The 23,792-nt window shown below is 44.3% G+C and overlaps 3 protein-coding genes across 9 annotated transcripts; all 3 read right to left on the bottom strand.

Moving 5' to 3' along the window:
• Window positions 1–2,665: 2,665 nt before the first annotated feature.
• LOC118944533 (uncharacterized) lies at window positions 2,666–5,301 on the bottom strand. 2 transcript variants are annotated; one of them, XM_090222445.1, is made up of 6 exons: window positions 4,789–5,301; window positions 4,533–4,663; window positions 3,895–4,039; window positions 3,674–3,798; window positions 3,432–3,518; window positions 2,666–3,328 (listed from the first exon to the last, which is right to left on the bottom strand). In XM_090222445.1, the coding sequence occupies exons 1-6, from the start codon at window positions 5,180–5,182 to the stop codon at window positions 2,786–2,788; spliced, it is 1,425 nt and encodes a 474-aa protein (XP_090078571.1). In that variant the 5' UTR covers window positions 5,183–5,301; the 3' UTR covers window positions 2,666–2,785. The 2 variants fall into 2 exon arrangements, with proteins under 2 accessions (XP_090078571.1, XP_036820282.2); XM_036964387.2 differs by having other exon boundaries at window positions 3,895–4,051; window positions 4,789–5,300.
• A 1,663-nt stretch (window positions 5,302–6,964) lies between these two features.
• On the bottom strand, window positions 6,965–12,148 carry LOC110506626 (uncharacterized). 4 transcript variants are annotated; one of them, XM_021586380.3, is made up of 7 exons: window positions 12,044–12,148; window positions 9,079–11,919; window positions 8,823–8,953; window positions 8,168–8,345; window positions 8,010–8,071; window positions 7,735–7,821; window positions 6,965–7,632 (listed from the first exon to the last, which is right to left on the bottom strand). In XM_021586380.3, exons 2-7 carry the CDS (start codon window positions 9,470–9,472, stop codon window positions 7,090–7,092), a joined length of 1,395 nt encoding a protein of 464 aa, XP_021442055.2. In that variant the 5' UTR covers window positions 9,473–11,919; window positions 12,044–12,148; the 3' UTR covers window positions 6,965–7,089. The 4 variants fall into 4 exon arrangements, with proteins under 4 accessions (XP_021442055.2, XP_021442053.2, XP_090078576.1 ...); XM_021586378.3 differs by having other exon boundaries at window positions 8,823–8,971; XM_090222450.1 differs by lacking the exon at window positions 12,044–12,148 and having other exon boundaries at window positions 9,079–9,278; window positions 11,625–11,855.
• A 1,394-nt stretch (window positions 12,149–13,542) lies between these two features.
• Window positions 13,543–18,528, bottom strand: LOC110506625 (uncharacterized). 3 transcript variants are annotated; one of them, XM_090222448.1, is made up of 6 exons: window positions 15,648–18,528; window positions 15,392–15,522; window positions 14,740–14,929; window positions 14,588–14,649; window positions 14,313–14,399; window positions 13,543–14,210 (listed from the first exon to the last, which is right to left on the bottom strand). In XM_090222448.1, exons 1-6 carry the CDS (start codon window positions 16,039–16,041, stop codon window positions 13,668–13,670), a joined length of 1,407 nt encoding a protein of 468 aa, XP_090078574.1. In that variant the 5' UTR covers window positions 16,042–18,528; the 3' UTR covers window positions 13,543–13,667. The 3 variants fall into 3 exon arrangements, with proteins under 3 accessions (XP_090078574.1, XP_090078573.1, XP_021442052.3); XM_090222447.1 differs by having other exon boundaries at window positions 14,740–14,917; window positions 15,392–15,540; XM_021586377.3 differs by having other exon boundaries at window positions 15,392–15,540.
• Window positions 18,529–23,792: the final 5,264 nt, after the last annotated feature.

Consider the following 23,792-nt stretch of genomic DNA (forward strand, 5'->3'; position numbering starts at 1 on the left):
TTTACTTGGTTTGAGTTTAATGCCATACTCTCTGAGACGCTGCAAAACTTTTTGCACATCATTCACATGGCTGTCGAATGTTTTACTGAAAACTAGCGTGTCGTCCAGATAAGGAATGCAGATGTTATCCCGGAGCCCTTCCAAACACTCCTCCATACACAGCTGAAAAGCTGCAGGAGCGTTCATGAGGCCGAATGGCATACGTATCCACTCATAGAGTCCCCACGGTGTCACAAATGCTGTCAGTGGTCTGCTTTCTTCAGAGATGAACCCCTGGTGATACGCTTTTCCCTGATCTAAGAGGGAGAACCAGGAATTACCACCTAAACTGTCCATGATGTCTTGGACCCGAGGGATGGGCTGGCGGTTGGGATGTGTCTTTCTGTTCAGGTCTCTGTAATCTATACACAACCGGAGGGTCCCGTCCTTTTTACGAATGCACACGACAGGTGAAGAATATGAAGAGTTTGACTTCCTAACCCAGCCCTGGACTATGAGGTCATAAAGGTAACCCTTCATCTCCTGATACAGTGGCCTGGGCACTGACATGTATGTGCGCTTTACTGGTTCAGAGTCCTTTAGAGAAATAGTCATTTTCAATCGTTCAATGCAGCCAATGTCATTGTCTGACCTGGAGAAGGAGGTTTTGGACGTTTTGGTACCTACCTACGGTTAACACTCGTCCCTCAGCGGTAACCCATTTCCGTTTAAAGGGGCCTCCCTTGATGGCCTGGCTCCCCGGAATTTACATCCATCATGAAAATGTTCTCCACTCCCACATCGGAAGCAGTGTGTGCAGCGTGCATCTGTTCTGGCCTGCTGGCAGACAAAACACCTCCTTGGAGCTGAGCAGAGTGGTTGGTATACCGGTTAGTTGCATATTGATGCTGCGCAGGGTCAGGTGCTTGAGACCGACTGTAGTTGCTGCAATACTGCTGCTGGGAAATAGGTGCCTGGGGGTCCCTATCTGGCCTCCTAACTGGGGGTGGGGCATAGGCACAAGGCGGTGACTGAAACATAGGCTGCTGTAATGTCTCCTTAATGTGAGCAATCTCTGCACTGAGACCTTGTAGAGAAGCTACACCTGTCTTAAGTTCAGCTAACTCTGTTAACAGTTCTGCGGGTATCTTAGCTTTGGCTTCCTTCACAGGACACTTTGCAGATGGTGTATCTTCTAACTGGACTACACTTACAGTTGTAGCAGGCTGTGGGGCATTAAACCGCTTTTTGTTTCGTCTTTCTATCTCATTAGCACAAGCAATGTTAAGCTTCTCTAACAAAACCTCATCTGATGTTTCGCTCTCTAGCAGGAGAGGCTGCATGTCTATCCTGATACTGTCACTCTGGAGACCCGTAAGGACTGTGTGTAAACACATGCTCTGGACTAGAGCAGGGTCATACTTAAGCCCTGATTCTGACTCCTGGGATGCAAACAGTACTTTTTGCCTCAAATCTAAAACGCGCATCAGGAAGCTTTGAGGGGTCTCCTTGCTATGCTGTGCTTCTGAAGCTAGCTGTTTGTAAAGCTCTGTTGCACTCTTCTCTTGGAAGTGGGAACGCAGGATACATCTAAGTGTGGGAAGAGTTAGCTGGGGTTTACCTTCCAAGTAGCTGCGTAGCTGTGAGCCTGGAGAAATAGCCCTGACTACTGCGTCTACTATTTCTACCTCAGGATAGCCTCTGTTAAGTCAATTTTCGATCTGATGGGCAAGGCTGGAAAAAATCTGTTTTTCTTTCTGGCCCGGTTCACCTATCTGACCAGAAATTTTAAACTCTTTACGCAAGTATGAGCTGGGCTGTGCATTTGGTGAGAGCGGCACGCTCCCCTGAAGATTGGCATGGGGTTGGGGCTGACGCAGAGAATCACTGGCTTGTGTTGTGGAGTTACAGTTCTCAGTTCCTCTATTCTGTGATGTGTTCCGGCTGGTTCAATATCATAGTCAGTTTGCCCTGTTTTGTTATCTATGCCACTAATCATCTCTGTCATTTCGTCTTTAAGTAGCAACAATTCCGACATGCCGCCATCTTCTAACTCTGCAACTTCCTCTCTTTCAAGGAACATCATAATGTGAGTCATTAATGATATGCAGGATTTGTTTAGAACATCTCTTCTCTGTTCGCCTGATATGTAAAGGAAATCACATATCTCTAGTAATTTGTCTTTAGTCAGGATGTTCCCACCATCCTTATTTAGGTTGACTTACTTAACCAATCTCCCTGTAATCTGTTGGAAACCCACCAGTAACAAAGCATCTTCAGGTGGCTCAGATATGTGGTGACAGGAGGACTCTATTTGATGCATGTGTAACAAAGGTAATTAGGCCCTGAGTTTGCGAGGTGTTATTAAAATGCTAAACAGTTTAAGGGCTGGATAACATGACGATCTAAACCTCATCAGGATGTGGGAGGGAAGGACAGAGGGAGAAAATAGAACACGTCTGATTTGTATTCGCTGTGGGTGAATGTTATTTCATACATTACAGAATGCAATATGCTTATGGATCATTATTGTCCAAATGAACTCTATGCTGATATATTCACTCTCCCCTACCTGTAGTAGTTTGATTGTTCCCTTGGCAGTAATATTTATTATTTTTGGTGAATTCAAACAAATAGGACTAATCTAAACATGCTGCGTCACATATCAACCGTAGTGAAAATTTGCTGCAGAAAAAATGTTTTATTAATTGATCAAAGTATAGCTTTTGCTACATTGAAATGTTCATTAGGTCTATTGGCTCTTCAGAGATGCTGAGGCAGCTCGGTCTTCACTGTCAACATGTAATCAGTCAAAAAGTGCTGCAATCTCCAGCAGCATTGCATCCTCATTGGCATTATCAGTAGCAGGGGTAGCGGAGGCAGCCATATCCTTCAGCTCATTGTCATCTTCATACTCAGCGATGAGGTCTTTCAGGCTGGTCTCACTGATGGATTTCTCCATAGAGGTGTCTGTTAGGGTGGAGATCAAATCTTTAGCAGAGTCATCCTTCACATCCTCATCAGTAGTGATCATGCCCTTAGTGCTCTCAGGGGTCAGTGCCATGTCAAGAGTGGAGGTCTGGGTAATGGAGTCTGACGTGTGAAGATCTATCATGGTCTCCGATGAGACCATGGAGATCTGGCTCTGAGAGGTAGAAGTGGTCTGTGTGTCTGTGTTCATATCTGATGTCTGTGTTTCCATCTGCGCATGTGTCGAAGTGTTGGTAGAGGATGGGGTTCTCTCTGTCCTAGTTGCCATAGACGAGGTGGGCAGAGGGACTCCGGGTAGCTGCCACTCCAGCGGGAGGATGGCCAGGTTCCGAGCCAGGGAAAATTGAGAGAGGGAGCTCTACCCGGAGGAAAAGGGTGGTTAGGTTGAGGTCAGAGGGGAAATTGTCTAGATGCTTTAATCTCTGTCTGTCCGTATAGTAATTTAGGTTTCAGTAACTTACGTGGGCACGTGGTAGAGTCGGAGAGTCAGGTCTTATGTACATTTCCTCCACAGGGGTCTTCACTTGCCGGGGTGTCCTTCGATTTTCCTGCACAACACAATTGTAACACCCAATGATAACACAGAATTATTGGAAATATCTTTTGCTCACAATAAAATATGATACAGCATGTTTGGTTGTCTCACAGAGTTAGGTCTTTGTTCTGAATTAGTTCCCTTGTCTGTTTCTGGTGTTGTACTTACGGGTTCGTGGTCCTGAGATGATTTCAACAGCTGAACTTCAGTCCGGTCTTTCTCCCTGCCCACCTTTCCATTACTATTGTCCTTGACCCTTTTGGTTGTAACATCACCTCCAGACAAGTCTGAACCTGTGTAGATTAGACATTTTGATTTTGAAGACACATTCTTCCAAGTGAAGCCAATCTCATTCTATATCTAATCAGCAGACACCCCATAACACTCACCAGTATCAGATGCATTATCGTTGTCCTGGTCCTTCCTCAGCTTGACTTTCCCACCACAGCAGAAGAGAGTGAACAGCTGCAGGGCCGCCACAGCTGGATGGATGCTCTTCTTCTTCTCTTTCTGCTGGGTCTCCTTTGCTTGCTCCTCAGGGGAGACCTCAGTGTCGCAATCAGTACATCAGTTAGAAATCTACTGACATTTCAAACTACAATATCAATGTTGAATATACGTAGCCAATGAGCTCTAGCTTGATTGGCAACAAATGTTATTTCCTAAGTGTGTTTCCATGTCAAAATGTTACCCCATAATAACTAGGGTTAGTGCTGTCCGTGATCCTTGAGACGTCCCTACCCTAAACCCTAACCTTAACCCCTACCTTAACCCTAACCCTTACCTTAACCATTTCAATTTCAACGTCAAAGGTCAGAGTTGGGACGTTCCATGGATTCTGTTTAGACTTTTCCTAATAACTATTAGGGCCTACCCCATCCGAAGGGGGCATTGTGACATTTTCACATTTGTCAAGCCATGTCAAAGAATCAGATTCAACACAATATGCTGTGTTCCTTATTGTGGTCATTATCAGTTGTCAAATGCATTGTTAATCCTCATTAATAAGCAAGTTTGGATGTCTTACCGAGTTAGGTCTTTGTTTAATGTCTTTTTCTTTTTCCTGTGTCGTTCTGCATTTGTGGTCCTGAGATTCAATGCTATGTTTCTCTCCTCCAACCTTTCCTTTACTCTTGTCCTTGATCCTTTTCACGTCACCTGCAGAGTAGTCCAAGTCTGTAAGTGAAACATTTCTAAGACACATGACCTGTTTTTTTCCAAGTCAAGCCTAGATAATTGTACTATGTAGCAGCACTAATCAATATACACCTCCTAACACTCACCAGTTTCAGAGTCATTATTGTTGTTTGTATCGTTTATCGTTGTTCCCTTTCTCCCATCACCACTCTGGGAGGGATCAAAGGTTGTTTTCTTCACATTGACGCAGCTCAGCAGTGTAAACAGCTGAAGAAAGGTCAGGGCTTGAGGGATCCTCTTCTCCTTGGGTTTACCTTTATGTTCCTGTGTCTCCTTTGGTTTCTCCCTATGGGATACCTCAGGGACAGGGTCACTTAGTCTCTGACCCATGTCACGACAAGGTAGTGTACCGTTGTAATCAATCAAATCAGTTATAGTTTGAGAGATCGTTCGAATGTAGCTAATGCGCTCTACCTGAGCTTGTCTGACCGTTTTAATGTGGTCTGATATTATGACATAAGTGTGTTTCCGTGGCAACATGTTACCTCATAATGTTCCCTTATAACAACTAGTGCTCCATTCCTGGTAAAGGGGCATTGTGACATCATCAAGTTAGTTACCTATCCACATATCCACCCAGAACACTGGAACAGCCTATTTCTATGGACCTAGTCTGCCTGTATGTCTGTATTTTCCTGCTGGATCAAATTAAGATCCTACCACTGTATGTCTGTCTCTCTCTTTCCTTCTCTCTACCTCTCTCTCTCTCTGCCTGTACTCATATTCAGCCTCTGCCTTCACCCTATTGCAGCAGTTGATTTTCTCATCATTTGCCTGCATCATGTTGCAAGGAGAGATTGGCTGAGCACAGGTCAATCACTCCACAATGAGTATGATTATACAGTTGATTATCAAGTGCCACATTCAACAGACTACTACTGTTGGCAATCAGAATACAATGTTGTTGTAGTCCAAGAGTCGACTCAGTGAATACATGCAGCACAATGGGCAAGAGTCATGACAACACGTCTATTCATACCTCCTCTATGTTTGCACTATTAAAAGCAGATCGCCGCCACATGTAGCATTAGAGACAGGATGCATGTGCACACAGGTGCATGTCTGTGTGTACGTGCATGTCTGTGTGTACATCTGGGTGAGAGACACTTTGATCTCCTTATTGGGTAGATTAATATTTGAATTCATAGATGGATTCATCTCACCATCCCTCCTACTGTCTCTCCTCTATATCCACCCAGTCATCCCCCTCTCTTCTCTCCCTCCCCTTTCAGAGTTAATATGTTCTGCATCTTTTCTAGATTAACAATTCTCAAAAATGTCATGCTTAATTACATACATGTACAGTATCCATGTTATGTTGATTTAGTTCCAAGTCTACTTTGTCAACAGTATGTTGATGTCAGGCTGATCTTTATTGTGGAGAGTGCACTCATGTACAACTAGGGGGTTTCTCAGGTGAGGGACAGCTTGGCTGTAGCCCTAAACGATGTGCTGCTACTACTGCTTCTCTCAGCTCATTATCCATGCAGACCACAGGCATGACAGAGACAGAAAAGTGCAGTTTGACCGAAATCTTCCCTGTGAGAATTCATAAAATACCTAAATTCTCAAAGTGATTTTCTAACGGAGCATTTTTCACCTGGTATTTTAATACTTAATTCAATAGTTTCAAAGCTCTCTATTCTCTCACCATTCAAGGTGATAAAACGACACATACAGTATGTGTGCTAATCAATTACTCTGATGACACCAATATATCCTCCCCTCCTGTAATATAGGCAAAGAGAATGATGTGCTGTAGTATGAGGATGTTCCCACCATCCTTATTTAGGTTGAATTACTTAACCAATCTCCCTGTAATCTGTTGGAAACCCACCAGTAACAAAGCATCTTCAGGTGGCTCAGATATGTGGTGACAGGAGGACTCTATTTGATGCATGTGTAACAAAGGTAATTAGGCCCTGAGTTTGCGAGGTGTTATTAAAATGCTAAACAGTTTAATTAAGGGCTGGATAACATGACGATCTAAACCTCATCAGGATGTGGGAGGGAAGGACAGAGGGAGAAAATAGAACACGTCTGATTTGTATTCGCTGTGGGTGAATGTTATTTCATACATTACAGAATGCAATATGCTTATGGATCATTATTGTCCAAATGAACTCTATGCTGATATATTCACTCTCCCCTACCTGTAGTAGTTTGATTGTTCCCTTGGCAGTAATATTTATTATTTTTGGTGAATTCAAACAAATAGGTCTAATCTAAACATGCTGCGTCACATATCAACTGTAGTGAAAATTTGCTGCAGAAAAAATGTTTTATTAATTGATCAAAGTATAGCTTTTGCTACATTGAAATGTTCATTAGGTCTATTGGCTCTTCAGAGATGCAGAGGCAGCTCGGTCTCCACTGTCAACATGTAATCAGTCAAAAAGTGCTGCAATCTCCAGCAGCATTGCATCCTCACTGGCATTATCAGTAGCAGGGGTAGCGGAGGCAGCCATATCCTTCTGCTCATTGTCATCTTCATACTCAGCAATGAGGTCTTTCAGGCTGGTCTCACTGATGGATTTCTCCATAGAGGTGTCTGTTAGGGTGGAGATCAAATCTTTAGCAGAGTCATCCTTCACATCCTCATCAGTAGTGATCATGTCCTTAGTGCTCTCAGGGGTCAGTGCCATGTCAAGAGTGGAGGTCTGGGTAATGGAGTCTGACGTGTGAAGATCTATCATGGTCTCCGATGAGACCATGGAGATCTGGCTCTGAGAGGTAGAAGTGGTCTGTGTGTCTGTGTTCATATTTAATGTCTGTGTTTCCATCTGCGCATGTGTCGAAGTGTTGGTAGAGGATGGCGTTCTCTCTGTCCTAGTTGCCATAGACGAGGTGGGCAGAGGGACTCCGGGTAGCTGCCACTCCAGCGGGAGGATGGCCAGGTTCCGAGCCAGGGAAAATTGAGAGAGGGAGCTCTACCCGGAGGAAAAGGGTGGTTAGGTTGAGGTCAGAGGGGAAATTGTCTCATGTTTGAATCTCTGTCTGTCCGTATAGTAATTTAGGTTTCAGTAACTTACGTGGGCACGTGGTAGAGTCGGAGAGTCAGGTCTTATGTAAATTTCCTCCACAGGGGTCTTCACTTGCCGGGGTGTCCTTTGATTTTCCTGCACAACACAATTGTAACACCCAATGATAACACAGCATTATGGGAAAGATCTTTTGCTCACAATAAAATATGATACAGCATGTTTGGTTGTTTCACAGAGTTAGGTCTTTGTCCTGAATTAGTTCCCTTGTGGTCCTGAGAAGATTTCAACAGCTGAACTTCAATCCGGTCTTTCTCCCTGCCCACCTTTCCATTTCTCTTGTCCTTGACCCTTTTGGTTGTAACATCACCTCCAGACAAGTCTGAACCTGTGTAGATTAGACATTTTGATTTTGAAGACACATTCTTCCAAGTGAAGCCAATCTCATTCTATATCTAATCAGCAGACACCCCATAACACTCACCAGTATCAGATGCATTATCTTTGTCCTGGTCCTTTCTACTCTGTCTGTTCTGAGAGGGACGAGTCTTCCTCAGCTTGACTTTCCCACCACAGCAGAAGAGAGTGAACAGCTGCAGGGCCGCCACAGCTGGATGGATGCTCTTCTTCTTCTCTTTCTGCTGGGTCTCCTTTGCTTGCTCCTAAGGAAAGACCTCAGTGTCTCAATCAGTACATCAGTTAGAAATCTACTGACATTTCAAACTACGATATCAATGTTGAATATAGGTAGCCAATGAGCTCTAGCTTCATTGGCAACAAATATTATTTCCTAAGTGTGTTTCCATGTCAAAATGTTACCCCATAATAACTAGGGTTAGTGCTATCCGTGATCCTTGGGACGTCCCTACCCTAAACCCTAACCTTAACCCCTACCTTAAACTTAACCCTTACCTTAACCACGGTCAGAGTTGGGACATTCCATGGATTCTGTTTAGACTTTTCCTAATAACTATTAGGGCATACCACATCCGAAGGGGCATTGTGACATTGTCACATTTGTCAAGCCATGTCAAAGGATCAGATTCAACACAATATGTTGTCTTTTCCTTATTGTGGTCATTATCAGTTGTCAAATGCATTGGTTGATCCTCATTAATAAGCAAGTTTGGATGTCTTACCAAGTTAGGTCTTTGTTTAATGTCTTTTTCTTTTTCCTGTGTCGTTCTGCATTTGTGGTCCTGAGATTCAATGCTATGTTTCTCTCCTCCAACCTTTCCTTTACTCTTGTCCTTGATCCTTTTCATGTCACCTGCAGAGTAGTCCAAGCCTGTAAGTGAAACATTTCTAAGACACATGACCTGTTTTTTTCCAAGTGAAGCCTAGATAACTGTACTATGTAGCAGCACTAATCAATATACACCTCCTAACACTCACCAGTTTCAGAGTCATTATTGTTGTTTGTATCGTTTATCGTTGTTCCCTTTGTCCCATCACCACTCTGGGAGGGATCAAAGGGTGTTTTCTTCACCTTGACGCAGTTCAGCAGTGTAAACAGCTGAAGAAAGGTCAGGGCTTGAGGGATCCTCTTCTCCTTGGGTTTATCTTTATGTTCCTGTGTCTCCTTTGGTTTCTCCCTATGGGATACCTCAGGGACAGGGTCACTTAGTCTCTGACCCATGTCACGACAAGGTAGTGTACTGTTGTAATCAATCAAATCAGTTATAGGTTGAGAGATCGTTCGAATGTAGCTAATGCGCTCTACCTGAGCTTGTCTGACCGTTTTAATGTGGTCTGAGATTATGACATAAGTGTGTTTCCGTGGCAACATGTTACCTCATAATGTTCCCTTATAACAACTAGTGCTCCATTCCTGGTAAAGGGGCATTGTGACATCATCAAGTTAGTTACCTATCTACATATCCACCCAGAACACTGGAACGGCCTATTTCTATGGACCTAGTCTGCCTGTATGTCTGTATTTTCCTGCTGGATCAAATTAAGGTCCTACCACTGTATGTCTGTCTCTCTCTTTCCTTCTCTCTACCTCTCTCTCTCTCTGCCTGTACTCATATTCAGCCTCTGCCTTCACCCTATTGCAGCAGTTGATTTTCTCATAATTTGCCTGCATCATGTTGCAAGGAGAGAGTGGCTGAGCACAGGTCAATCACTCCACAATGAGTATGGTTATACAGTTGATTATCAAGTGCCACATTCAACAGACTACTACTGTTGGCAATCAGAATACAATGTTGTTGTAGTCCAAGACTCGACTCAGTGAATACATGCAGCACAATGGGCAAGAGTCATGGCAACATGTATATTCATACCTCCTCTATGTTTGCACTATTAAAAGCAGATCGCCGCCACATGTAGCATTAGAGACAGCAAGCCTCCCTGGCTCAGCACCTGTTAGTGTCAGCTTTTAAGTGCTACATGTCAGCCTGATAATTACTCTGTGTGTCATCAGCAGAGGTGAATAGTGATAAAAGCTCACAGAACATGATAGGCGAACACCTCTGGAGGCACCTGGATGTATCACAGTAGTTTATCCATTTCACTCAGACCACTAACGATAGGTTTGCAGGTATGCACGCACAATCACACACCACACACACACATTTATGTGTTTGCAACCACGCATGCATTTCTAAGAACGCATGCACACACACATTACTGAAGACACGTACACACACACACTGTCCATCATGTCCTATGAGCAGGGTAAAGACAGGGCCAGCAAAAACAGCAGCTGACCCACCATAATAGAGCCTGTCTGTCAAATCAAATGTATTTATAAATCAAATCAAATGTATTTATGAAGCCCTTCTTACATCTGCTGATATCTCAAAGTGCTGTAACGATACCCAGCCTAAACCCCCAAACAGCAAGCAATGCAGGTGTAGAAGCACGATGGCTAGGAAAAACTCCCTAGAAAGGCCAGAACCTAGGAAGAAACCTAGAGATGAACCAGGCTATGAGGGGAGGCCAGTACTCTTCTGGCTGTGCCGGGTGGAGATTGTAACAGAACATAGCCAAGATATTCAAATGTTCATAGATGACTGTCAAAGGTGTGTACGGGAGGCAAAGTCAGGTGCAGGAGAGCAGAGTGTAGTGAACAGGCACACTTTAATCCTTTCTTCCCAAGATGGCGTAGCAGTAGGACGTGTTGTTGTGTCCCTTGTATATATCGTTTGTTTTCGTTTTTTTCTTCGCATATCTTTTAAAACATTTTGCTGAACCTCAACTTCTTCTAAATACTCTCCTGCAACCCGCCTCATCCAACGTAGCTATTTTTCCTAAAGTATTTATATTTACTTCGGATCTGGTACCCCTCAACTGAAGCTAGCCAACTAACTACCAGCTATTCAGTCAGCAAAACATTGCTAGCGGTCTTCAGCTAACCGGTCATCAGCTAACCTTTAGCTCGGAAAGCTCTCGCCAGTTCGAACAACGCGACTCTAACCAGAGCATAACGGAACTATTTTTTTTATTTTTATTTTTCATCCCCGGATTCGCACCGCAAACGGAACATTTTGAGCTCCTGGGCTACAATATCCGGACCCACGACCGGTCCATCGATGTCACCGCATGAAGAGGAATACACAGACTCACCCCATCGCGACGTCCCCCAAAGGCTAGCCCTTGCTATCTCCTTGCTTGCAAATTCGGCCTGCTAACTGCTAGCTTGTTTAGCCCGGTCCGCTAACTGCTACCGTGTTTAGCACCGGCCTACTAACTGTTAGCTTGTTAGCACAGGCCTGCTAACCGTCTGAATCGCCGCGTCCCAAACACTCACTGAACCCATATTTACTTTCTATCCCTTTTCGATTTTTTATTTGTTTATACCTTCCAGTAACCTGCCTCACCCAATGTGATACGGAACCGCTATTATTTTTTAATTTTTAGAACACACTCAAGAACCTCCAGAAGCTAACCAGCTAACTGGCTACAAGCTATTTAGTCATTGTTAGTTTTCTAACCTGGATAACACTCGCCAGTCCAGCTTCCCTGCCCCATCCACCGCTGCCCCCTGGACACTGATCACTTGTCTACATAGCTGATGCATGCTGGACTGTCCATTAATCACGGTAATCCATTCTGCCCCAGCCGCACTCAGGCTCTGTGTGTAGTTAATCCGACCCCCCCCTCTGCCTAGTCAATCGCCAAAAAAAAGTTTAAAAGTTTAAACTGGAGCAGAAGCACGGCCAGGTGGACTGGGGACAGCAAGGAGTCATCAGGCCAGGCCAGGCTAGGCATGGTCCTAGGGCTCAGGTCCTCCAAGAGAAAGAAAGAAAGAAAGATAATTAGAGAGAGCATACTTAAATTCACACAGGACGCCGGATAACACAGGAGAAATACTCCAGATATAACAGACTGACCCTAGCCCCCCGACACATACTCTACAGCAGCATAAATACTGGAGGCTGAGACAGGAGGGGTCGGGAGGCAATGTGGCCCCATCCGACAATACCCCCGGACAGGGCCAAACAGGCAGGATATAACCACACCCATTTTCAATGTGTTGTCAGTAGTATCCCCCTGAGGATAGACTGGTCACTTCTTGTTGGAGACCTCATCAATGTTACAGTCTCTAGAGGAAAGAAATGGCTTCTCTCAATGTCCTTGTAACTAGATCACTGTGATGCCCTGACCACTTCATGTGGATAGAGGAGTGGGTGTGAGCGTGTGTGTGTTTTTGTGTGTAGGTGTGTATACGTGCATGTCTGTGTGTACATCTGGGTGAGAGACACTTTGATCTCCTTATTGGGTAGATTAATATTTGAATTCATAGATGGATTCATCTCACCATCCCTCCTACTGTCTCTCCTCTATATCCACCCAGTCATCCCCCTCTCTTCTCTCCCTCCCCTTTCAGAGTTAATGTTCTGCATCTTTTCTAGATTAACAATCCTCAGAAACGTCATGCTTAATTACATACATGTACAGTATCTATGTTATGTTGATTTAGTTCCATGTCTACTTTGTCAACACTATGTTGATGTCAGGCTGATCTTTATTGTGGAGAGTGCACTCATGTACAACTAGGGGGTTTCTCAGGTGAGGGACAGCTTGGCTGTAGCCCTAAACGATGTGCTGCTACTACTGCTTCTCTCAGCTCATTATCCATGCAGACCACAGGCATGACAGAGACAGAAAAGTGCAGTTTGAGCCAAATCTTCCATGTGAGAATTCATAAAATACCTAAATTCTCAGTGATTTTCTAACGGAGCATTTTTCACCTGGTATTTTAATACTTAATTCAATAGTTTCAAAGCTCTCTATTCTCTCACCATTCAAGGTGATAAAACGACACATACAGTATGTGTGCTAATCAATTACTCTGATGATACCAATATATCCTCCCCTCCTGTAATATAGGCAAAGAGAATGATGTGCTGTAGTATGAGGATGTTCCCACCATCCTTATTTAGGTTGACTTACTTAACCAATCTCCCTGTAATCTGTTGGAAACCCACCAGTAACAAAGCATCTTCAGGTGGCTCAGATATGTGGTGACAGGAGGACTCTATTTGATGCATGTGTAACAAAGGTAATTAGGCCCTGAGTTTGCGAGGTGTTATTAAAATGCTAAACAGTTTAAGGGCTGGATAACATGACGATCTAAACCTCATCAGGATGTGGGAGGGAAGGACAGAGGGAGAAAATAGAACACGTCTGATTTGTATTCGCTGTGGGTGAATGTTATTTCATACATTACAGAATGCAATATGCTTATGGATCATTATTGTCCAAATGAACTCTATGCTGATATATTCACTCTCCCCTACCTGTAGTAGTTTGATTGTTCCCTTGGCAGTAATATTTATTATTTTTGGTGAATTCAAACAAATAGGTCTAATCTAAACATGCTGCGTCACATATCAACTGTAGTGAAAATTTGCTGCAGAAAAAATGTTTTATTAATTGATCAAAGTATAGCTTTTGCTACATTGAAATGTTCATTAGGTCTATTGGCTCTTCAGAGATGCAGAGGCAGCTCGGTCTCCACTGTCAACATGTAATCAGTCAAAAAGTGCTGCAATCTCCAGCAGCATTGCATCCTCACTGGCATTATCAGTAGCAGGGGTAGCGGAGGCAGCCATATCCTTCAGCTCATTGTCATCTTCATACTCAGCAATGAGGTCTTTCAGGCTGGTCTCACTGATGGATTTCTCCATAGAGGTGTCTGTTAGGGTGGAGATCAAATCTTTAGCAGAGTCATCCTTCACATCCTCATCAGTAGTGATCATGTCCTTAGTGCTCTCAGGGGTCAGTGCCATGTCAAGAGTGGAGGTCTGGGTAATGGAGTCTGACGTGTGAAGATCTATCATGGTCTCCGATGAGACCATGGAGATCTGGCTCTGAGAGGTAGAAGTGGTCTGTGTGTCTGTGTTCATATTTAATGTCTGTGTTTCCATCTGCGCATGTGTCGAAGTGTTGGTAGAGGATGGCGTTCTCTCTGTCCTAGTTGCCATAGACGAGGTGGGCAGAGGGACTCCGGGTAGCTGCCACTCCAGCGGGAGGATGGCCAGGTTCCGAGCCAGGGAAAATTGAGAGAGGGAGCTCTACCCGGAGGAAAAGGGTGGTTAGGTTGAGGTCAGAGGGGAAATTGTCTCATGTTTGAATCTCTGTCTGTCCGTATAGTAATTTAGGTTTCAGTAACTTACGTGGGCACGTGGTAGAGTCGGAGAGTCAGGTCTTATGTAAATTTCCTCCACAGGGGTCTTCACTTGCCGGGGTGTCCTTTGATTTTCCTGCACAACACAATTGTAACACCCAATGATAACACAGCATTATGGGAAAGATCTTTTGCTCACAATAAAATATGATACAGCATGTTTGGTTGTTTCACAGAGTTAGGTCTTTGTCCTGAATTAGTTCCCTTGTGGTCCTGAGAAGATTTCAACAGCTGAACTTCAATCCGGTCTTTCTCCCTGCCCACCTTTCCATTTCTCTTGTCCTTGACCCTTTTGGTTGTAACATCACCTCCAGACAAGTCTGAACCTGTGTAGATTAGACATTTTGAAGACACGTTCTTCCAAGTGAAGCCAATCTCATTCTATATCTAATCAGCAGACACCCCATAACACTCACCAGTATCAGATGCATTATCTTTGTCCTGGTCCTTTCTACTCTGTCTGTTCTGAGAGGGACGAGTCTTCCTCAGCTTGACTTTCCCACCACAGCAGAAGAGAGTGAACAGCTGCAGGGCCGCCACAGCTGGATGGATGCTCTTCTTCTTCTCTTTCTGCTGGGTCTCCTTTGCTTGCTCCTCAGGGGAGACCTCAGTGTCGCAATCAGTACATCAGTTAGAAATCTACTGACATTTCAAACTACAATATCAATGTTGAATATACGTAGCCAATGAGCTCTAGCTGGATTGGCAACAAATATTATTTCCTAAGTGTGTTTCCATGTCAAAATGTTACCCCATAATAACTAGGGTTAGTGCTGTCCGTGATCCTTGGGACATCCCTACCCTAAACCCTAACCTTAACCCCTACCTTAACCCTAACCCTTACCTTAACCATTTCAATTTCAACGTCAAAGGTCAGAGTTGGGACGTTCCATGGATTCTGTTTAGACTTTTCCTAATAACTATTAGGGCCTACCCCATCCGAAGGGGCATTGTGACATTATCACATTTGTGAAGCCATGTCAATGCTCTGTTTTCCTTATTGTGGTCATTATCAGTTGTCAAATGCATTGGTTAATCCTCAGTAATAAGCAAGTTTGGATGTCTTACCGAGTTAGGTCTTTGTTTAATGTCTTTTTCTTTTTCCTGTGTCGTTCTGCATTTGTGGTCCTGAGATTCAATGCTATGTTTCTCTCCTCCAACCTTTCCTTTACTCTTGTCCTTGATCCTTTTCACGTCACCTGCAGAGTAGTCCAAGCCTGTAAGTGAAACGTTTCTAAGACACATGACCTGTTTTTTTCCAAGTGAAGCCTAGATAATTGTACTATGTAGCAGCACTAATCAATATACACCTCCTAACACTCACCAGTATCAGAGTCATTATTGTTGTTTGTATCGTTTATCGTTGTTCCCTTTCTCCCATCACCACTCTGGGAGGGATCAAAGGGTGTTTTCTTCACCTTGACGCAGCTCAGCAGTGTAAACAGCTGAAGAAAGGTCAGGGCTTGAGGGATCCTCTTCTCCTTGGGTTTATCTTTATGTTCCTGTGTCTCCTTTGGTTTCTCCCTATGGGATACTTCAGGGACAGGGTCACTTAGTCTCTGACCCATGTCACGACAAGGTAGTGTACTGTTGTAATCAATCAAATCAGTTATAGGTTGGGAGATCGTTCGAATGTAGCTAATGCGCTCTACCTGAGCTTGTCTGACCGTTTTAATGTGGTCTGAGATTATGACATAAGTGTGTTTCCGTGGCAACATGTTACCTCATAATGTTCCCGTATAACAACTAGTTCTCCTTCCCTGGTAAAGGGGCATTGTGACATCACCAAGTTAGTTACCTAGCCACATATCCACCCAGAACACTGGAACGGCCTATTTCTATGGACCTAGTCTGCCTGTATGTCTGTATTTTCCTGCTGGATCAAATTAAGATCCTACCACTGTATGTCTGTCTCTCTCTTTCCTTCTCTCTACCTCTCTCTCTCTGCCTGTACTCATATTCAACCTCTGCCTTCACCCTATTGCAGCAGTTGATTTTCTCATAATTTGCCTGCATCATGTTGCAAGGAGAGAGTGGCTGAGCACAGGTCAATCACTCCACAATGAGTATGATTATACAGTTGATTATCAAGTGCCACATTCAACAGACTACTACTGTTGGCAATCAGAATACAATGTTGTTGTAGTCCAAGAGTCGACTCAGTGAATACATGCAGCACAATGGGCAAGAGTCATGGCAACACGTCTATTCATACCTCCTCTATGTTTGCACTATTAAAAGCAGATCGCCGCCACATGTAGCATTAGAGACAGCAAGCCTCCCTGGCTCAGCACCTGTTAGTGTCAGCTTTTAAGTGCTACATGTCAGCCTGATAATTACTCTGTGTGTCATCAGCAGAGGAGATTAGTGATAAAAGCTAACATAACATGATAGGCTAACACCTCTGGAGGCACCTGGATGTATCACAGTAGTTTATCCATTTCACTCAGACCACTAACGATAGGTTTGCAGGTATGCACGCACAAACACACACCACATGCACACACACATGTTACGCCCCTGAAATCAGGGGAGAAATAATCACGAGAGTGATACGGTGTTGTATTCTCAATTCAAAGTTTAGTGTAATGAGAAAAGACTGCGATTTTCCCCAGGAATATGGGTGGAGACCAGAGCAATCGATCTCCGGCTCATAGATTAAGAGCATTTCGTAGATCACAGATTAACACTTTTAGGCACCACAAAATAAAATAATCAATATAACGTTTACACATTACTCACAATTCGTACCCTTTGACAGATTTTAACTTTAACACAATTATATGAATGTTATCAATCTCTATCAACTAATACTGAATGCATCTTTTTAACCTTAGATGTTTTAAGATCCACATCCTATGAACTTACTAATACTTTTTAATGTATAACAGGCTATGAATATTTCCTTTAACCTGTCACACTCTCGCCGACAAAATAAATGTTGTCCCAACATTACCAACATTGTCTTCTTCAACAGTCCGTATGCACTGGACCTAGAAAATCCTCTTCTGTAAGGTAGTACTTGAGCAGAGGTCAAGGGTCACAGTTCAAATATAGCTAACAAGTTATATTCACAGTCCATATCTGTTGACCAGCTATATAACATAAGCAGTCTTTTCTCATACTATTGATCAACAGTCCATCAATTTTAATGATCTATATGCATAGTCTGCAAATTGTCTCTTTTGACAGTCTGTGAAATCAGACAGTAGTCCATGGTCAAACATGTCAACTCTGTAGCCTCATGTTTGCTGAAGCCCATACATGTAAGGTGGCTGAAAGTAACATTGCTGTAGTGATGGCAGCCATGGAACCAGTCCTGGTGCAGAGTAGACAGGGAACAACTGTGGCTGTGGCTGTATACTGTAGCAGGAAGGGATACCAAGCTGATCATAGGTGATACGTCTTGGAGGGTGTCTCTCTCTTTGTGGCAGCTGGTAGGCTGGTTCCTCAGGTTCAGCAGCATCAGTATATGAAGGAAAGGCACTTGGTGGATGATCATCAGGCAAATTTTCTTTAACTGTTGTTGTCTCCTCCAGCCGCTTTTCAACAAGAGGCTGTGCTGGTAGCGTATCAGGGACTGGCACTGCAACTGTCTGTTTCACTGTTGGGGGCCTGTGTTCCCACTCTCGCTGGTTCAGCATTCCTCTCCTCAGGTACTGTAGGAGATGTGGGAACCTGTAGCGGCTCATGATGAAGGTCATATTCATCCCCACTGTCTTCATCAGAATCTAGAGTCTGTGATGCAGGCTGGTGTCTCCTCGTTTTCTGACTTTTGTCCACTTTGGTCATTTCTGGTTGTGTCTCAAAAGGTAAGTGGTCACAGGACATGAGCAGATTTCTGTGCAGGACCCTGGAGCGTCCCCTACCCTTTTCTGGTCTAAATTCATAAATCGGCAGGTCTGAACCCATTTGTCTCACCACTGTGTGAATTGTATCTTCCCAATAGTTACAAAGTTTTCCTGGTCCTCCTCTTGGTGTCAGGTTTTTAATCAGAACTCGCTCGCCAGGCTGTAGCACTGAACTCCTAACTTTAGTGTCATAGTACTTCTTACTTCTTTCAGCGGCTTTCTGAGCATTTTAATTTGCAATGGCGTATGCTTCTTCCATCCCTCGTTTCCAGTTCTCCACGTATTCTCGCTGGTTATTGGAACCTGCCTCTGTGCACAATCCAAAGAGCATATCAACTGGAAGCCTGGGTGATCTCCCAAACAGAAGATAAAATGGTGAATAGCCAGTCACTTCGCAACGGGTGCAGTTATAGGCATAAACCAGTTTGTTCAGAGACTCCTTCCAATTTCACTTTTGTGGCTCAGTTAGTGTCTTTAACATTTGCAACAATGTTCTGTTCATGCGTTCCGCTTGACCGTTTCCCATCGGGTGATAGGGTGTTGTCCTGGACCCCGCCATGCCACTGAGTTTCTTTAACTGATGGAACAACTGATTTTCAAATTCTCCCCCTTGGTCATGGTGGATGCGGGACGGGAACCCAAACTTCAGGGCAAAGTCATTGAAGATGAGATTTGCAGCAGTTTTACCTGACTTTGATGTGGTGGCGTAGGCTTGAGTGAAACGTGTAAAATGATCAACAACCACGAGGATGTACTCATATCCCCCTTTGCATCTGTCGAGATGAAGGAAGTCTATACATACCACTTCAAATGGCTGTGTTGTCACAATGTTTGCCAGAGGAGCTCTTGTTGCATGGGCTGGCTTTTTCTGCTTGACACAGCTACAAGTTTTAGTCACATAGTGCTCGATGTCAGATTGCATATATGGCCAGAAGAAGCGGTCACGTACTAGTATTACAGTGCGGTCAGTACCTTGGTGTCCCATGTTATTGTTCAACTCTTCCATCACTTTACCTTTGTACTGCTCTGGTAGAACTAACTGCTTGCGGGCTGTAGTGATTCTGTACAGAATGCCATCACTGTCTACTGTCAATTTGTCCCATTCTCTGAATAGGCATTTTGTCTTTGGACTGAATTTCTTTTGCTCTTTAACTGGCGGTTTGGAACCAGACAGTTTGAAATTGAGCACAGGACGGATGACCGGATCAGATTCTTGTGCTTCTCTTATCCCATCTTTTGGGATCGAGATGGTTGTTGCAGTGGTTGTCTCACCTTCAGCTAATACTGACATCGATGCAGCTGAAAATGACCAAGGTACAACAGCCTCTTTCTGTACCTCAACTGCTTGTATCGCGGCGGCAATGGTGTCTGGTGGAAGCTCCTCAGAACATTCTCTCATCAGTGACTCTACATCCAGTGGCATCCTTGACAAAGCATCTGCATCACCGTTCTCTCTGCCTGGCCTGTACTTTATTGTAAAGTGGAAATCAGCCAAGTCTGCAACCCACCTGGAAGTGGGTTGTTATCGCTGTATACAGTGAAGGTCGGAGCATAGTACAAATAATCATGGAACCCTTCAGTGAATGCCCATTTTAGAGCTAGAAATTCTAGCTTGCTCGAGTGGTAGTGATAGTTCTTCTCCGCTGCTGTTAAGGTTCGAGAGCCATAAGACATGACCCTAAGCTTCCCCTCTTACTTTTGATAAAGAACTGCTCCCAAGCCTTGGTGTGACGCATCAGTGTGTACAACAAATGGCTGAGTGAAATCAGGGAAACCTAAAACTGGTGGGTGAAGCAAACACTCAATCAGCTGTTCCAGTGCCTGTTGATGCTGGTCAGTCCACAGGATTGGCTTGTTTGAGGGCACCACATGACTTACTTTCTTTGTTTTTGTTTTCCGTGGGTGGTCAGGTATTTTCTCTGAATCTGCTTTCAGGAGGTCATACAGGCAGCTGGCACTCCTAGAAAAGTATTTGATGTACTGTCTGTAGTAAGTGAGTAAACCAAGCATTTTTCTGAGCTGGCCTACAGTCTCTGGTCTGATTTATTTCAATGCTCTTACTGCTTCAAAATCGTCTGGGTCAACTCGGCTGCCCTCTGCAGACACTATTCTGCCCAAATAACGGACCTGGGGTTTAAAAAGATCACACTTACTTGGTTTGAGTTTAATGCCATACTCTCTGAGACGCTGCAAAACTTTTCGCACATCATTCACATGGCTGTCGAATGTTTTACTGAAAACTAGCGTGTCGTCCAGATAAGGAATGCAGATGTTATCCCGGAGCCCTTCCAAACACTCCTCCATACACCGCTGAAAAGCTGCAGGAGCGTTCATGAGGCCGAATGGCATACGTATCCACTCATAGAGTCCCCACGGTGTCACAAATGCTGTCAGTGGTCTGCTTTCTTCAGAGATGAACCCCTGGTGATACGCTTTTCCCTGATCTAAGAGGGAGAACCAGGAATTACCACCTAAACTGTCCATGATGTCTTGGACCCGAGGGATGGGCTGGCGGTTGGGATGTGTCTTTCTGTTCAGGTCTCTGTAATCTATACACAACCGGAGGGTCCCGTCCTTCTTACGAATGCACACGACAGGTGAAGAATATGAAGAGTTTGACTTCCTAACCCAGCCCTGGACTATGAGGTCATAAAGGTAACCCTTCATCTCCTGATACAGTGGCCTGGGCACTGACATGTATGTGCGCTTTACTGGTTCAGAGTCCTTTAGAGAAATAGTAATTTTCAATCGTTCAATGCAGCCAATGTCATTGTCTGACCTGGAGAAGGAGTGACACTCTTCTCTAAGCATTTGCCTAACAACCTCTCTCTGCTCTTCGGTTAGGTGAGTTAAACCTACTGGTGGATCCCACTGTTCAGTAGCAGTACATGGGGTTCGAACGCTGGTGTGATTCACTGTGGCTGGGATGACAGTTTTTTCAAAGACTTGGGCAGGTAACACAGTCATAATGGTTTGTACTGTACCGATTATTGTGCGTCCTAGCAGGGCAATGTCGTGGTCAGTGGGGTTAGAGACATCAAGCAGGATAACTGGAAAAACACCTTTCCTGACTGACTAGTGTGTCAAAGAACTCAAGGTCGTCTGGCCACTGCGGGTTCAGGTCTGGCTGGAAAAGCATTGTCATGTCATCTTTGAAAGGCTGGGAAGCTACACGGCACTCAATCTGAATGCTACTGTGTTTTGGTACAGCAACCTTCTCTTTCTTGGTTTTCACTGCGTATTCATCTGTCTGTTCTGCGCTAACAGCCTGTATAAAAGCTCTCACCTTGTTTCTTTTGAGGCTTGGGAAAGCTATTTTTACTGTACTGTATCGTGTAGTCTTTTCGGTCATTGTCAGGATGTGCTCGATAACATTGAAACCTATGATGGGATGAGATAGGTGACAGCCTTTCAGTACCAGCACTGGGATGATCAGTTCCTTTGTTTGGTCAGTTTTAGAGGCTAGCCGAAAAGTTGTTTCAATCCATCCCAGGTATGGCATTTCAGTCCCATTTGCTGCAGTCAACCTTAGATCATCAGGTGAGTCCAGGATTTCTGAAACATCTCTCAGCCTTGCGTTTGGGAGAGATTCCTCTTTCCATCGTTCATCAATGACCGATACCCGAGATCCTGTGTCCCATAGAGCTTGGAGGTGGTGGCGATTCAGGTGACACTCAATAAGGCACTGTCTGCCGACTAGCGAGGTGATTCGCTGGGGGTGGCAACCTTGAGCTAGGGATAGTAAGGAGTGGGCATTTTCCTCTGTGTAGGAAAACCTTTCACTGGTAGAGTCAATTTTCAGGTGAGTGTATTTTTCCTTATGTTTATTCCAATGTTGGTTTTGACATACTTTGGAACAGTACAGTGTCTCTTTACATGATGAACATCGTTTCAGGTTCTCAAATGACTCTTCTCTGGCACAATTTACACATTTCTGGGACGTTTTGGTACCTACGGTTAACACTCGTCCCTCAGCGGTAACCCATTTCCGTTTAAAGGGGCCTCCCTTGATGGTCTGGCTCCCCGGATTTTACATCCAGCTTGAAAATGTTCTCCACTCCCACATCGGAAGCAGTGTGTGCAGCGTGCATCTGTTCTGGCCTATTGGCAGACAAAACACCTCCTTGGAGCTTGAGCAGAGTGGTTGGTATACCGGTTAGGTGCATATTGATGCTGCGCAGGGTCAGGTGCTTGAGACCGACTGTAGTTGCTGCAATACTGCTGCTGGGAAATAGGTGCCTGGGGGTCCCTATCTGGCCTCCTAACTGGGGGTGGGGCATAGGCACAAGGCGGTGACTGAAACATAGGCTGCTGTAATGTCTCCTTAATGTGAGCAATCTCTGCACTGAGACCTTGTAGAGAAGCTACACCTGTCTTAAGTTCAGCTAACTCTGTTAACAGTTCTGCGGGTATCTTAGCTTTGGCTTCCTTCACAGGACACTTTGCAGATGGTGTATCTTCTAACTGGACTACACTTACAGTTGTAGCAGGCTGTGGGGCATTAAACCGCTTTTTGTTTCGTCTTTCTATCTCATTAGCACAAGCAATGTTAAGCTTCTCTAACAAAACCTCATCTGATGTTTCGCTCTCTAGCAGGAGAGGCTGCATGTCTATCCTGATACTGTCACTCTGGAGACCTGTAAGGACTGTGTGTAAACACATGCTCTGGACTAGAGCAGGGTCATACTTAAGCCCTGATTCTGACTCCTGGGATGCAAACAGTACTTTTTGCCTCAAATCTAAAACGCGCATCAGGAAGCTTTGAGGGGTCTCCTTGCTATGCTGTGCTTCTGAAGCTAGCTGTTTGTAAAGCTCTGTTGCACTCTTCTCTTGGAAGTGGGAACGCAGGATACATCTAAGTGTGGGAAGAGTTAGCTGGGGTTTACCTTCCAAGTAGCTGCGTAGCTGTGAGCCTGGAGAAATAGCCCTGACTACTGCGTCTACTATTTCTACCTCAGGATAGCCTCTGTTAAGTCCATTTTCGATCTGATGGGCAAGGCTGGAAAAAATCTGTTTTTCTTTCTGGCCCGGTTCACCTATCTGACCAGAAATTTTAAACTCTTTACGCAAGTATGAGCTGGGCTGTGCATTTGGTGAGAGCGGCACGCTCCCCTGAAGATTGGCATGGGGTTGGGGCTGACGCAGAGAATCACTGGCTTGTGTTGTGGAGTTATAGTTCTCAGTTCCTCTATTCTGTGATGTGTTCCGGCTGGTTCAATATCATAGTCAATTTGCCCTGTTTTGTTATCTATGCCACTAATCATCTCTGTCATTTCGTCTTTAAGTAGCAACAATTCCGACATGCCGCCATCTTCTAACTCTGCAACTTCCTCTCTTTCAAGGAACATCATAATGTGAGTCATTAATGATATGCAGGATTTGTTTAGAACATCTCTTCTCTGTTCGCCTGATATGTAAAGGAAATCACATATCTCTAGTAATTTGTCTATAGTCAGGATGTTCCCACCATCCTTATTTAGGTTGACTTACTTAACCAATCTCCCTGTAATCTGTTGGAAACCCACCAGTAACAAAGCATCTTCAGGTGGCTCAGATATGTGGTGACAGGAGGACTCTATTTGATGCATGTGTAACAAAGGTAATTAGGCCCTGAGTTT

Source organism: Oncorhynchus mykiss, chromosome 26 (assembly GCF_057628025.1).
Source record: "Oncorhynchus mykiss isolate SJ-2025 chromosome 26, ASM5762802v1, whole genome shotgun sequence".
In the NCBI taxonomy this organism is placed as follows: domain Eukaryota; kingdom Metazoa; phylum Chordata; class Actinopteri; order Salmoniformes; family Salmonidae; genus Oncorhynchus; species Oncorhynchus mykiss.